At 50.5% G+C, this 12800-nt stretch overlaps 2 protein-coding genes across 4 annotated transcripts; both read right to left on the bottom strand.

The window, feature by feature from the left end:
* Positions 1-9: 9 nt before the first annotated feature.
* LOC126487524 (uncharacterized) lies at positions 10-5624 on the bottom strand. 3 transcript variants are annotated; one of them, XM_050120335.1, is made up of 2 exons: positions 1569-5624; positions 10-1526 (listed from the first exon to the last, which is right to left on the bottom strand). In XM_050120335.1, exons 1-2 carry the CDS (start codon positions 1749-1751, stop codon positions 1011-1013), a joined length of 699 nt encoding a protein of 232 aa, XP_049976292.1. In that variant the 5' UTR covers positions 1752-5624; the 3' UTR covers positions 10-1010. The 3 variants fall into 3 exon arrangements, with proteins under 3 accessions (XP_049976292.1, XP_049976293.1, XP_049976294.1); XM_050120336.1 differs by having other exon boundaries at positions 10-1379; positions 1428-5624; XM_050120337.1 differs by having other exon boundaries at positions 10-1115; positions 1170-5624.
* On the bottom strand, positions 4717-10140 carry LOC126487556 (angiotensin-converting enzyme-like protein Ace3). The gene is given in 12 exon segments (XM_050120444.1): positions 4717-4759; positions 6300-6444; positions 6590-6813; positions 7140-7312; positions 7400-7497; positions 7581-7772; positions 8683-8826; positions 8958-9045; positions 9289-9447; positions 9826-9962; positions 10052-10118; positions 10120-10140. Coding segments are annotated over 12 exon segments (1491 nt in total).
* Positions 10141-12800: the final 2660 nt, after the last annotated feature.

The raw sequence follows: 12800 nt of genomic DNA on the forward strand, positions 1-12800 counted from the left end.
GCGGACTGGTTCCCTAGCTTAGGTCAGCCCGGGGAACCCCGTATTGTACCGCTAACAAGGAGTTCTGAGTACAGACCGTCTGGTTTCAGAATCTGAGTTCTTACTCTCCTTGCTGAGTAACTGAGGCCGTCCTGTCAACCCACAGGTCACATAGAAGGCACTGGTAGCTTCGAGCAGGCCCCCATCCCCTCCCTAGGCAACCCTGGAAGGAGCTCAGCCTGTCACCTACGCCCAGCACTGACTGGAGGTAGATATGTCCTCTAGGAGGACACACTGTCTACAGTGCGGTACACACCACTGTGAAAAACCCCAGGGACCACACATTGTTAAAGAAGGGAACCGGAACTTTGGGGTCTAGATCTTGGCCCTGGAGGAAAGCCTGGGAGAGACTTGAGTTCTAAGGATTCTTTCTGTTATGGGTGGCATGGAGTGACCTGTTGGGAGCCACACGGGCACTTTGGTCTCTGAGGAAGAGAAAGTCTTTGGGCTCTGAATGTTTCACAGCAAGTTCTGGGAAGCTAGATGGGAAATCACGGGCTTGACCCCAAGCGAGACGAATGACATTAAAAGGCACACATCAGTGTGAAAGTCTGAGCTGGGGATGTGGTTCAGTGGGGAGTGAATTGGGTTCACACACAGAAAGCCCTGGGTTCGATCCCCAGCACCACATAAACCAGGTTGGTAATGCACATCAGCAATCTCGGCACTCAGGAGCTGGAGGCAGGAGGATCAAGAATTCAGGGTCATTGTCTGTGAGTTCAAGGCTAGCCTGAGCTACTACGTGAGACCTTGTGTCAAAACACAGAATGTGTAAAAACAGAGTCTGTGTGTGTGTGCATTTGTGTGTGTGTGAGAGAGAGAGAGAGAGAGAGAGAGAGACAGAGAGATGGAGAGAAGAGGGGTTGTACCGTTTTTTACTTTTCATTTTTTTTAAAAAGAAAGAAGAAGACTAAAAAAGAAAAAAAAACTCATTCTCTTTCATTTCTTCTTGTCACTTTTTTCTTTGGATGCTAAGGATGTAATACATCACACACCATCACCACCACCTCCGCCAACACCACCATCACTGCCAACACCACCACCACCTCCACCTCCACCACTACCTCCGCCAACACCTCCACCTCCACCACTACCTCCGCCAACACCTCCACCACCACCTCCATCACCACCTCCACCACCACCTCCATCACCACCTCCACCACCACATCCACCACCACCTCCACCACCACATCCACCACAATCATCTCCACCTCCACCACCACATCCACCACCACATCCACTACCACCTCCTCCACCACCACATCCACCACCTCCATCACCACCACCTCCACCACCTCCACCACAATCATCTCCACCTCCAGCACCTCCATCTCCACCACCTCCACCACCTCCGCCAACACCTCCACCTCCATCTCCACCACCTCCACCTCCACCACTACCTCCGCCAACACCTCCACCACCACATCCACCACCACCTCCATCACCTCCACCACAATCATCTCCACCACCACCACCACCACATCCACCTCCTCCACCACCACATCCACCTCCTCCACCACCACATCCACCTCCTCCACCACCACATCCACCTCCTCCACCACCACATCCACCACCACCTCCACCACCTCCACCACAATCATCTCCACCTCCACCAGCACCACCACCACATCCACCTCCTCCACCACCACATCCACCACCTCCATCACCACCTCCACCACAATCATCTCCACCTCCACCATCACCACACACATGCACGTGCTGAACCCACCCCCAGCCCTCTTCCTGTCACATTTTTGTTCTTAAGACAAATAGAAGAAGGCAGAGATCAGGGACAAAACTCAAGAAGTCACCCGGGTGTTCTTGGGCCTGCCTGGGCCCAGGACTGTGGAACAGCAGAGAGAATCTCATGTGAGGTGCGTTAATCCAGCTGTGTCCCCGACCCATGGCAGGAGGAAGCTCAGCAGTCCTGTGGGTGCCTCGTGACCTTCCTACTTTTAGGTTAACACAAAAGGAACTTGAGAAAACCAACCAGAAGAAGCTGAGCTGGGTGAGGTTCCTCCCCTCTGGGAATTTGGACCCCGACAGTGTGCAGAAAGTGGGTACCAAGCACCAGCAACACACATGATTGTTGCTCCAGGCTTTTGACAGCAGGTATGGTGTGACCAGCTGACTGCGGGAAGACCCCACTACCAGTACTGTAACTTGAACTCCAAAGCACCTTCTGATGCTTATTTTAAAAGATACTTTTATTGGTACATGTGTGTACACATGAGTGTGTGTGCGTGCGTGTGTATGCACGTGCATGCACGTGGGGGCCGCATCACAGTGAACATGTGGAAATGAGAAGAGCATTGCAGGTATGAGTTCTCTCCTTCCCTGCTGTGTTGAAGGGTTTAAACTCAGATTGTCAGGCAGGCAGGAGGACACAGCATTTTTAATGGAGCTCCTGCGCCCTCCCCTCCACCCAGGGACAAGGACTGAGAGTCCTCAGCTCATCAGAGGTGGCTCCTTCTGCACTCAGCTTCATTCTCTTTACAAAGCAGCCTCCCTTGGTCCCCTCACCTTGGCCCTCAAGACAGTCCCCTAGACACCCTTCACCTCTGAGACCCCATCAACCATTACTCAGTCCATCTCATGATGGAACGAGGGAGTCGATTGCTGTGAGTGGTCCTCCGGCTGCCCACATGCCCACCATGGCGTGTGCAGGTCTATGTACTAATAAAATAATAAATAAAAAGAACCCTTTTAAAAAGAAACTGTCATCCTTAGAGATCAGCCTGAGTGTGTCACTAAAAAAGAGCGTCTTTTCTTTAACTTTTACTAAGCCAATTTTCCTCTTCCTCCCTAATTCTAGACTTAAGGTCTAATTCCCCATGGCCTCGTAGGAACATACTTCTGGTCCCTTTCTCCCCAGCCTGCCTTTAACAGGCCTTTTCAAAGTTTTCATAACCTGGAATTTATTAACATTCTATAAAAAGGTATGGGAAAAGATAATGGCCAGTGTGCCTACAAAGTCAAATATGCTCTGGGAATTTTTAGACTGCTTAGCAGCATGCTTGGAGTCAATGGGGAGCATGTAACAAAATTAAAAGACCAGGGTAAAATTTGGAAACAGAAATGATGGCGTGACTTTTCTGGGTTGTAAATCTTCTCCAGAAAAAGAAAGGAAGAAAACGTCAGATAAGACGGTATGGCGCCCAGAGATAAGCCTCGGCACTGTGGAGAATTCAGGAACTGTGCGCGACTTCAGAACCAGACAAATGTTCGCTCTTCATATCTGTCCTTGCACTGTCCTATCTGAATGTCCCCCGATGCCTGTGCCCAGCCAAATAAAGTCACCAACATCCGTGAGAAAAATAATATGCTGAAGGAACTTCTACTTCTCGAATAAAATCTGTTAAGCCACGCAAATAATGTTTGCATGGAAACGAGGGAGGATTTGACATAAGCTGGTGCAAAAAGACACCTGTGACATCCAATTTCCTGCCTCTTTCAACATTAAATGAGAGAGCAAGAGCTGCATTTTCTTATTTCTGATAAATGTCTTGTTTGTTATAAAAAAAAAAATCAGATCTCAAGTACTAGCGCACTAGTCTATTTTGTTGGTGGTTTTTTAGGTCTGAGCACGCCACACAAGCCTTTGCAAGGGTATATCCATTTCAGCATCAGAGTCCACACAAAGGCAGCGGAGATATGGTTGCAGAAATATGCTTCTTTCAGGAGATGCTGCAGGAGGAAGACAATCATTTTAATGACTAACAGTAACGCTGAGGTAGACACAGATGGCTCAGCAGGAAAAAGTGATTGAAATGCAAGCCCCATGACTTGAGTTCCACCCCTGGCTCCTGCACACTGTCCTCTGACCTGCACACGTGTGCTATAGCAAGCATGCACACACGCATGTGTGCACATTGAACAAATGCATGAACGGACTAAGAAAAAGTTTTAACAGTAATACGGGGGTGGTGAGCCTCAGCTTGTGGAGGTGACCTGAGTTCAATTCCCAGTGTCTTAGTTCAGGTTACTATCGCTGTGATGAAACGCCAAGACTAAAAAGCAAGTTGGGGAGGAAAGGGTTTGTTTGGCTTACATTTCCACATCCATAGTCTGTCACTGAAAGAAGTCAGGACAGGAACTCAAACAGGACAAGAACTCATAGGCAGAAGCTGATACAGAAGCCATGGAGGGGTGCTGCCTACTGGCTTGGTCCCCATAGTTTGCTCACCCTGCTTTCTTATAGAACCCAGGACCCACCACTTCAGGGATGGCACTTCTCACAATGGGCTGGGCCCTCCTGAGTTGATCACTAATTAAGAAAATGCCCTACAGTCCCGATCTTATGGAGGTGTTTTTTTCTCAATTGGCAGTTTCTCCTATTAGATGAATTCAGCCTATGTCAAGTTGGCATAAAACTAGCCAGCCCACCTGGCATCCACATAGGTTGTCCTCTGACTTCCACACGCAAGCTGTGGCATGTGCCTTCACCTATGCACACTACACACACACACACACAATAATAAATAACTTTTAAAAGATAATGCTGTCGATTAAAAACATTCATTTCATCCATCAAAATGCCGAAAAAACAACCCACGACAGCAACCGCAAATTTTAAGACTTGATTTTTATATTCATTTTCCAAGCTAAGAAAAACATTTTCTGAAAGCAGTAAAAATTGTCCATCAGTCTTTTCCTTAAGCCAATAATAGAAAGGTCTCAAGAGGCCACGTCAGAGCCAGAAATAGGACTAACGTGGAGGCTGGGGAGGAATGGCAATGGTTACATTCCACAAATATGCTGAAGACAGGCTGTCCCGTGGGTCTACTTAATGGAGCCTGGAATACTTAGGTATGTACTTTCCCCACTCTGAGACAGGGCCTTGAACTTGCTAAGTAGCTGAGGATGACCTTGAATTTCTGATCCACCTGCCTCCACTTTTACACACCCTTTCACTGAGTAAGGCAATGAATACAATCTTCTCTCCACTGAGTGTTTCGCTCTGGCCTTCTCGCATTGGGGGTTGGGTGACAATGACTTAAGGAAGGCCAGCAGCATCCTCAGCCTGTACTCACAAGATGCCAAGAGCACCTTCTGGGTAGGCTGTTGTTGTTAGGATCTGAGTTGTCCTCAGTGGTTTATGAAAAGGCCTGGTCACCAGCCTGCGGTACCAGTGGAAGATGGTAGATCCTTGAAAAAGCTGGAACCTGGCTGAAGGACATCAGACCACTGGGGCATTGTGACGTGGATCTAGTATATCTCCTGTAAGCTCGTGTTTTGAATGTTGGGACCCTGGCTTGTGTCACCATTTGAAGGCTGTGGAACCAGAAGATGGGACCTGGCTGACAAAGTAGGTCACCGGCAGTAGGTCCTTTGAGGTTATGTCCACTGTGATAGTCAATATTGATTGCCAAATGGACAGAATCTAGACGCATGCAGGGGACAGGCCTCAGGGAAAGTCTGTAAGCGAGTCAGAGGAGGCTAATTAAATTGAGAAGATCCACCCTGAATGTGGGCAGCAGCATCCTATCAACTGGGATGTTAGTCCATAAAAAAAGAAAAAGTGAGCTGAGCACCAGCATCCATTTCTCTCTGCTTCCTGACTGTGGATACCATGTGACCAGTTGCCTCTCTCTCTCTCTCTCTCTCTCTCTCTCTCTCTCTCTCTCTCTCTCTCTCACACTCTTCCTGCATTTGTCTTTTGAAGACAGAATCTCACAGAGGTCCAGGCTGACCTCTGTAAATGGAGAGTTTTCTCCCATCTCGCATGGTTTCTCTCAGCCCACCAGTCCCCACAGCCACTGATAAGACAACCACTCAGAGACACATATTCATAGCATACAGAAAGATATCCTACATTAGATCTCCAACTGGCTAGGTAGCCAACAAGCTGCTGGACCTTGCATGTCTGCAAGACCCTGTCCTCTCCTCCTGCCTCTTGATCCTCCTGCCTCCACCTCCCAGGTGTTAGGATTACAGGTATGGGCCACAACATCCAGTTACCACTCTGTTCTCAGAGAGGCCTAGTTGATTTCATGGTGTGAGATTCCTGGCCACTCACAGAGCAGACAGAGCCACTGCCAGGGTCCCCAGTTCACAGATGAGACAGAGCCTCGGAAAGTTAAAAGACCTGCTCACTGCTGACACCAGAGTCAGAACGAGGCCTCGCAGCCACCATACTGGCTCTATGCATCCAGTCTGTGTATTTTTGCCTGGTAATGGCTAACAGCACACACGGCCTGGCTTCCCCAGGTTCCCAGGACATCAGCACTGCACTTATGTCAAGCATCGACCGTCCCCACCTGAGGTTCCACCACTCCTGGTTGTAGATGCTCTTTGTAATAGTGCCATCAAAGACCTTCCAACGAAACACGTCTACCAGGTAGCTGAAGGGGATGAAGGCAATCTTCTCCAGGGCAATGCCTAACAGGAAGTTAACCTCCTCCTCTGGGGATAGGGTCAGGGCAATCAGGAGGCAGCTTCTTGGTCCTCCCTTTCTTCAGCCTTTCCCTGAGGGCTTTAGCCCCCCCTCAGCCCTAGCTGAAGCCCCAGGCTCAGGCTGCCCTCCCGTTATCCCTTTGGTCCCCATCACCTGAATCCTGGTGTTGTTGACTGAGCAAACCCCTGCTGAGCAGGTGCTTGTGGGAAGAGGCTGAGAGGGTGATCACCGACCCCACAGCCTCTTCAAAGGCTGGACTGGCACCTTCTTGGTAGATTACAGAGAGGTTCTGGAACTGCAAGTAGTACTGGATATGGCCCATCTGGTGGAAGATGGAGAGCAGGTCTTCTATGGTCACCTCGGTGCACTTCTTTATCCTAGGGTTAAAGGGTAGGGGTCAAGGAGCATGGGGATGCCCTGGGGACACTTAAAGCTTCTTCATTCAAGCTTCATTAAGGCATTGAGGTCATCAAGCAGGAGACCAGAGGGCCTTGGCTACCATGTTTTCCCACTCTAGACCCTATAGCCACCCAGTAACCATGTCCGCTATTCCCCGAACCCACCTTCTCTTTCATGCTCCCGAGTCTCATCCCCTTTTCCCAGCCCTGCTCTCCCCTGCCCACTCCTCGCTACATGGCCAGTGGAGAAACAGAAGAGGGGTGAGCGTAGGATGATGGCTGAAGACCATGCTGGCTGTAGACACCTGACGTCGTTGCCTCTGTAGAAGTTCCAGGCTGAGGCGTGGCACTCCACCTCCCGCCCGTCAGCTGGCTTCTCCAGCATTGATTTTACCCAGAATTCAGGTGGTGCAGGCAACAGTCCCAGGGAGGTAATGAAGATGTTAGCCTCTTGAAACATTTTTTCAGGCTTCCAGTGCTGTGGGGAAAAGAGGTGCGGTGGTTCTGTCTGCCCATTTGCCTAAGGGGATTGTGGGACAGGGACATCCAAAGGCTCAGCACTGACCTGATTCTTCATGATCTTTGTGATGTCCTCAGGTGGCTTTTTTGGGTAGGGCAGGGCTATGTCTAAGATGTTGTCCCAGGACTGGGCCCACATGTTCCCTGGAAAGAGGAGGAAGGGGCTAAGGGGAGGAGCAAGAGTGGCCTTCCTTCTCATCTGCGTCCACCACCAGCCTGGCCCTTACCAAGGAGATGGGCAGGGATGGGGCCTTGCAGGTCGATGACCTCAGGCCCGTAGTAGCGGAACAGTGAGCGGCGCACGTAGGCGTGTAGGTTCAGGTAGAGTGGCTGCAGCTCGTCAAAGAGCCGCTTCAGGTCTTCCTCCAGGGTGTTGGACTCATACTTGGCTCTCCACAAAGCCCCCATGTCTTTGTACCCTAAGATAGAAGAGACTCACTGGTGTTCCCCATAACACCGTGCCTCCAGTGAGCTGGCAAGGAGGCCTGGACGTGCCCTAAGGAAGCATCTCTACCCCCTGCTCCTGGAGGGGGGCGATCTTAGGCTTGAACACGACCTCCCCAGGCATCACCTACCCTAGACTAGCTCAGAGGTAGAAAATATCTAGTGATGACCACAGTGGGAGCTCCTGGTCATGCCTTGTAAGGTCCTCTCCTTTCCTAGGGCCATGTCCTGAACCCTAAAGCCCTGTGGTCATGTGGGTTCTTTCTAATCTCCTAAAACCCTGATTTCCTCCCACGGTGGTACAGGGTCTCTGTGTGGATGCTTTCTTCCTTGTCTGTCCATACTCACCTTTCCAACGGGGGCAAATGTCAGAGAGACCTGAGCATATATTTGAAGCTCTCCTCTTCCCCCTGGCCTGAGCATCCCCTTCCTCCATGGCTTCATACTAAGCATCATTAGAGATGCGTGTTTGCTAGATGAGGCTCACCTCCCAGTGGAGGAAGTCTATGAGGCAGACATCTGTCCTTTCACTTAGAGAGTCTTAGGGTTTCCCCAGCACCCAGCCCAGGGGTCTTTTTTTTTTTTTTTTTGAGACAGGGTTTCTCTGTGGCTTTGGAGCCTGTCCTGGCACTAGCTCTGTAGACCAGGCTGGTCTCGAACTCAGAGATCTGCCTGCCTCTGCCTCCCGAGTGCTGGGATTAAAGACGTGTGCCACCATCGCCCGGCCCAGGGGTCTACTTTATTTGCAGGGTCAGTTACAGGGCTCATGCCCCCCCCCCCGTCTGCCCCATCTACAACCATTCTGCTGTTGCCTGCACCCTCTGCTGCATAGGCTTCTTTCTTTTCCTGGCCATTGACCCAAGACATTATGCCCAGCCTGCTCACCATTATATTGTGCAGCCTTGTTGCTAAGTTGGACATAGTGCTCAAACACAGGACGGATCTGGCGGCCCACGACATCCCGCCAGCGCTGCCAGGCCCACAGGAGTTCCTTCTCGTCCCTGGAGGTGGCCATGATTTCTTCGAGGTCTGTACCCAGAATAGGAGCCACATGGGATGCCATGGCCATCTACCTCAACTCTCACCCCTGCCCCGCCCCAGGTGCTTCCCGTCTGGGAAGGGAACACAATTGAGGTCAGGGGTGGGGCTTGGTTGCTCACCAGGCTCCAGAGGCAAGCAGGGACCCTCATCCAGACACACCTCAGCTGTACTATACGTTGTCTCCATGTAGGTCAGAATTCTGTTGTACTGGAGGGGGCAGGTGTCACCCAGGGCAGACCCATGCCCTTGGGCCCACTCCCAACACTAGCCCCACCAGCCAGGAGAGACAGACCTGGCTAAAGTACCCCTCCTCCTCTAAAGGAAGCTCTGGTTCTTCCCCACCGGCATCCCCTCCTGCCCCAGAGACACTTGGTTCCCAGTCTGATCTAACCCGCCCTCCCCTGGGCTGCAGGAGTGTGTGCCTTGGAGGCCTGGGGCTCTGTCTATCACCTCCCGGAGATCCTCCGTGGGCAAGGCCGACTTGTCTATGTTCTGCAGCTTACTCAGCATGCGCTTCACGTCCGGGTTCTGGAAATGGTCTGTCTTAAACAAGCGGGCTCGGCTACCAAAGTACAACATGAACTGAGACCTCTCCACCTCCTTCTGAAACTGCAAACAAGGTGATCATATTGGTTATGGAAGATGGGGGATGAAGTACGGGTCCCATGCTGAATTCTGAGGCCACACCCTCAAAGCCCACTTTAAGGGTCCAAAATCATTGAAGACTTGCTAAAAGGGAGAGGATGCTAAAGTCCTTAAAAGGAAGGAGGTAAAACTTGCAAGGGCAAATAATCCAGAAATTATTATGTAAAAAAAAATTCAAGGCCACTGAAAGGCCTGGAGCTTGCGGTCCATTTTGACGTGTGTTTTGGAGTGTCCTTCTTTCTACATATTATGGACACAGGGCAGGAACTATGATCCCCAACCCCCAGGATCCCTAAGAAGATCAAGGGGAGGGAGGACCTGGGGGGGTAAATGGTACTACACCATGTTCCTTCGATTTCGCTTGGTGATGTTGGTGACATAGTTCCAAGTGGCCTCCATGAACTCATTAAACACAATTCGGGCTGGTTGCTCATAAAACTTCAGAAACAACTTTGCTTGCGTTTCGTTGTAGAACGCGTCTGCAGGGAAGGGGGTCATGTGGGCCTGGGGAAGGGACTGCCCCTTCCCAGTCCTCTTATCTGGTCCTTCCTTCAGGTCCCAGCCGTACCTAAGCTTGGCTGTCCCGCAGTCCTGAGCCATGGCAAGAGCTGCCCGTAACAGAGGAGCACAAGTAGGGAAGGTCCAGGGCAAGTCCATCTTGTTCTCATGACCAAGAGAACAGCAGAGCTGGGAGAAGCAGTGGCCAATCACGAGTCAGCTCCATATTTGTGACATCAGGGGCCAAAGGGTCTACCATGGAATGTTAGAACTAGAAAGATTGCCTACCCGGCCTCTTGTGCAACTGCCCCCATTATGCAGGTGAGGGACCTTCTGAGGTCCAGCAGAGTCCAGTCATGTGACCTGGCGAACATGGCTAGCTAGTGGCAGAGCTAAGAGGAGAATTTGACTTTTAAGTCAGAACTTGTTTTATTTTGTCACTTTTCCCTGGGGTTGGAGGAAACCGTGGGCTTTGGCTAGGGACTGTTGGGACATCCCCCTTCAAAGGCTGGGGTCACTTGAGTAAGTGGGATGTTGGATGGATAGATGCTTAGATGGATGGATGGATGTATAGATGAATGGATGATGGATGGATGGATGGATGGTACACGGGTAGAAGTTACATTTTTGAGTCTTTAGACTCTTAAGATGAGGTCTTAAGCCTCATCTTCCCAGATTCTTCTAACTTCTCTCAGGGCCATATTTTTGGCCTTTTTCTCTCAAGAAACATGCGATTGACTCCAGGGCTCCCTTGCTCTTCCCCTCTGACCTGATTTTGTAGGAGCCGTCAGGGCTCTGTGGGGTGTGAAGTGTGGTTGCTGCCCTCCACTCAGCGTCCATGTCCATGAGTACTTGAGAATGGTTTCCAAGCCAACCAAGAGACCCTGTTCTCTGTGAGCTCTTGGTATTTGGGAGCACGGTCCAATCTGTTGTATTTTGGGATTTCTTTCTTGGGTTCATTTTCCTGCACCTGCAGACTCTTTCTACCCCGTGTTTCCTCTATCCTTAGCCTAGGCCCACCTTGACCCCTTTTACACGTGCTGACACCATGACCATTAAACTGACCAATAACCCCACCCCCAAATATTAGTCATTGTTGTCAAGACATTTACAATCTAAGGAGAGAGGGCTGGACTGGTTAAACATATAGGGAAGCCCTTCTTGCTTCAAGTATAGGCGTGTTGATAAAGCAGGATGGAGCACGGCAAGAGCCCCGTTGGAAAGAGCATGAGGTTCTGCATCGTTGAGATGGAGTCTTGCTCTGTAGCCTAAGGCTGGTCTTGAACTAAACTGTTTCTGCCTTTACCTGGGGAATCCTGGAATCAAAGGCATGTATCCCCATGTCCAGCGAATGCAAAATGCAGAGCTGAGCTAGAAAAGGAGAAAAGGGGCTCTCCAGAGAGTAGACAAAGAAGACAGTGGAGAAGTGAGCAGGGGCTGAAGCCCTGTGGCCACGAGGGAGGTCACAGTGCCTCTGCCCCAAAGCTGCAGATTTGGTGCCTGGATCCTGCAGCTGGTCCCCTTCTACAGTATAGATGTAACATCTTCCATTAAGTAGGAAGCCAAAAGGCTTCATTCCTTTTTCCTTCCAGCCCTGACCTCTTTCTTTATAGGAAGGATCTCTTGGGGCCTACTCTAGCCTTGGGCTTACCAAGCTAAGGATGGCCTTGAACTCCTGATTCTTCTCCTAGCTCCCTAGCCCTGGAGGCATCCCTGGTTTATGTGATTCTGGGGATTAGGCCCGAGCTCTGTGAATGCCAGGCAGGCACTCTACTGACTGAACGGCATCTGCCCCTCACATAGACAGATGACTCAGGAGTCAACCTTCTCAAACAGAAGAGAAAAATCAGTTGTGACTACAGTAGCCAGCCCCACACAGCACCTTCCAGGGACTGGGCACGGTGGGGGACTTTCACCAGCACTGTCTTTGTAACAAGCCCCTGAGGTAGGCACTTTGATCGAGACCCCGTGTGGATGGAGACAAGCAGAAGGGGCTAAGGAACATGCTCACAGACACACAGCTGACGAATAATGGCAGCTGGACTCAACTGCAAATGCTTTAGTTCCAGAGCTTGCCCTCAGTGACAGGGACAGTGAAATAAAGCAGATTCCACCGAGGAAGGACCCCGAAGTTGTCCTCAAACCTCCCCAGTGTACTGTGGTAAGCAATCCCCAATAAATAAATGCAATTCAAAACAAAACCCATGAATAAGTCATGAAAAATATGTACTGGCCAGATGACCAAGTATGGTGGCTCACGCCTATAATTTCAGTACTTGGGATGCTGAGGCAGGAGGATCACTACCTCCTCTTTCTTTGCCAACTTTCAGGTCGACCCCATCCTGCCTCACTCACCCGAGGAAGCATAAACAGGAGTTTGAACAAGTGTAGTGCTTAAGAATGTTGGCAAATGCGTAAGACCCCAGTACTCAGGAGACTGAGGCAGGAGGATTGAGAATCTGAGATTCAGTCTGGAATACATTGTAAGATTCCTGTCTCAAAACACAAAAAAGTCCAAAACAACCATGTTTCAAAAAGTGCCGAGGGAGGATTAGGATGATGATTCAGTTGGGAAAGTGCTTACTCTGCAAGCATAAGGACCCAAGTTCAAATCCTCAGAACCCTTGTAAAAGCTGGGCACAGCAGCGCATGTCCAGATCTGGCAGGAGCAGCAATAGTGGGATCTTTCGGGCTTCCTGGCCGGTGGCTAGTGGAGTTGACAAGCTCCTGGTTCAGAGAGAAACTTTGTCCCCAAAACTAAAGGGGGTGGGGGTGGGGGGGAGGGCTGGTGAAATGACTCGGTAAAGGTGCCAAGCCAG

This window comes from Alexandromys fortis, unplaced genomic scaffold, assembly GCF_014885135.2.
Source record: "Alexandromys fortis isolate MF-2015 unplaced genomic scaffold, M_Fortis_MF-2015_v1.1 scaffold_174, whole genome shotgun sequence".
NCBI lineage: Eukaryota > Metazoa > Chordata > Mammalia > Rodentia > Cricetidae > Alexandromys > Alexandromys fortis.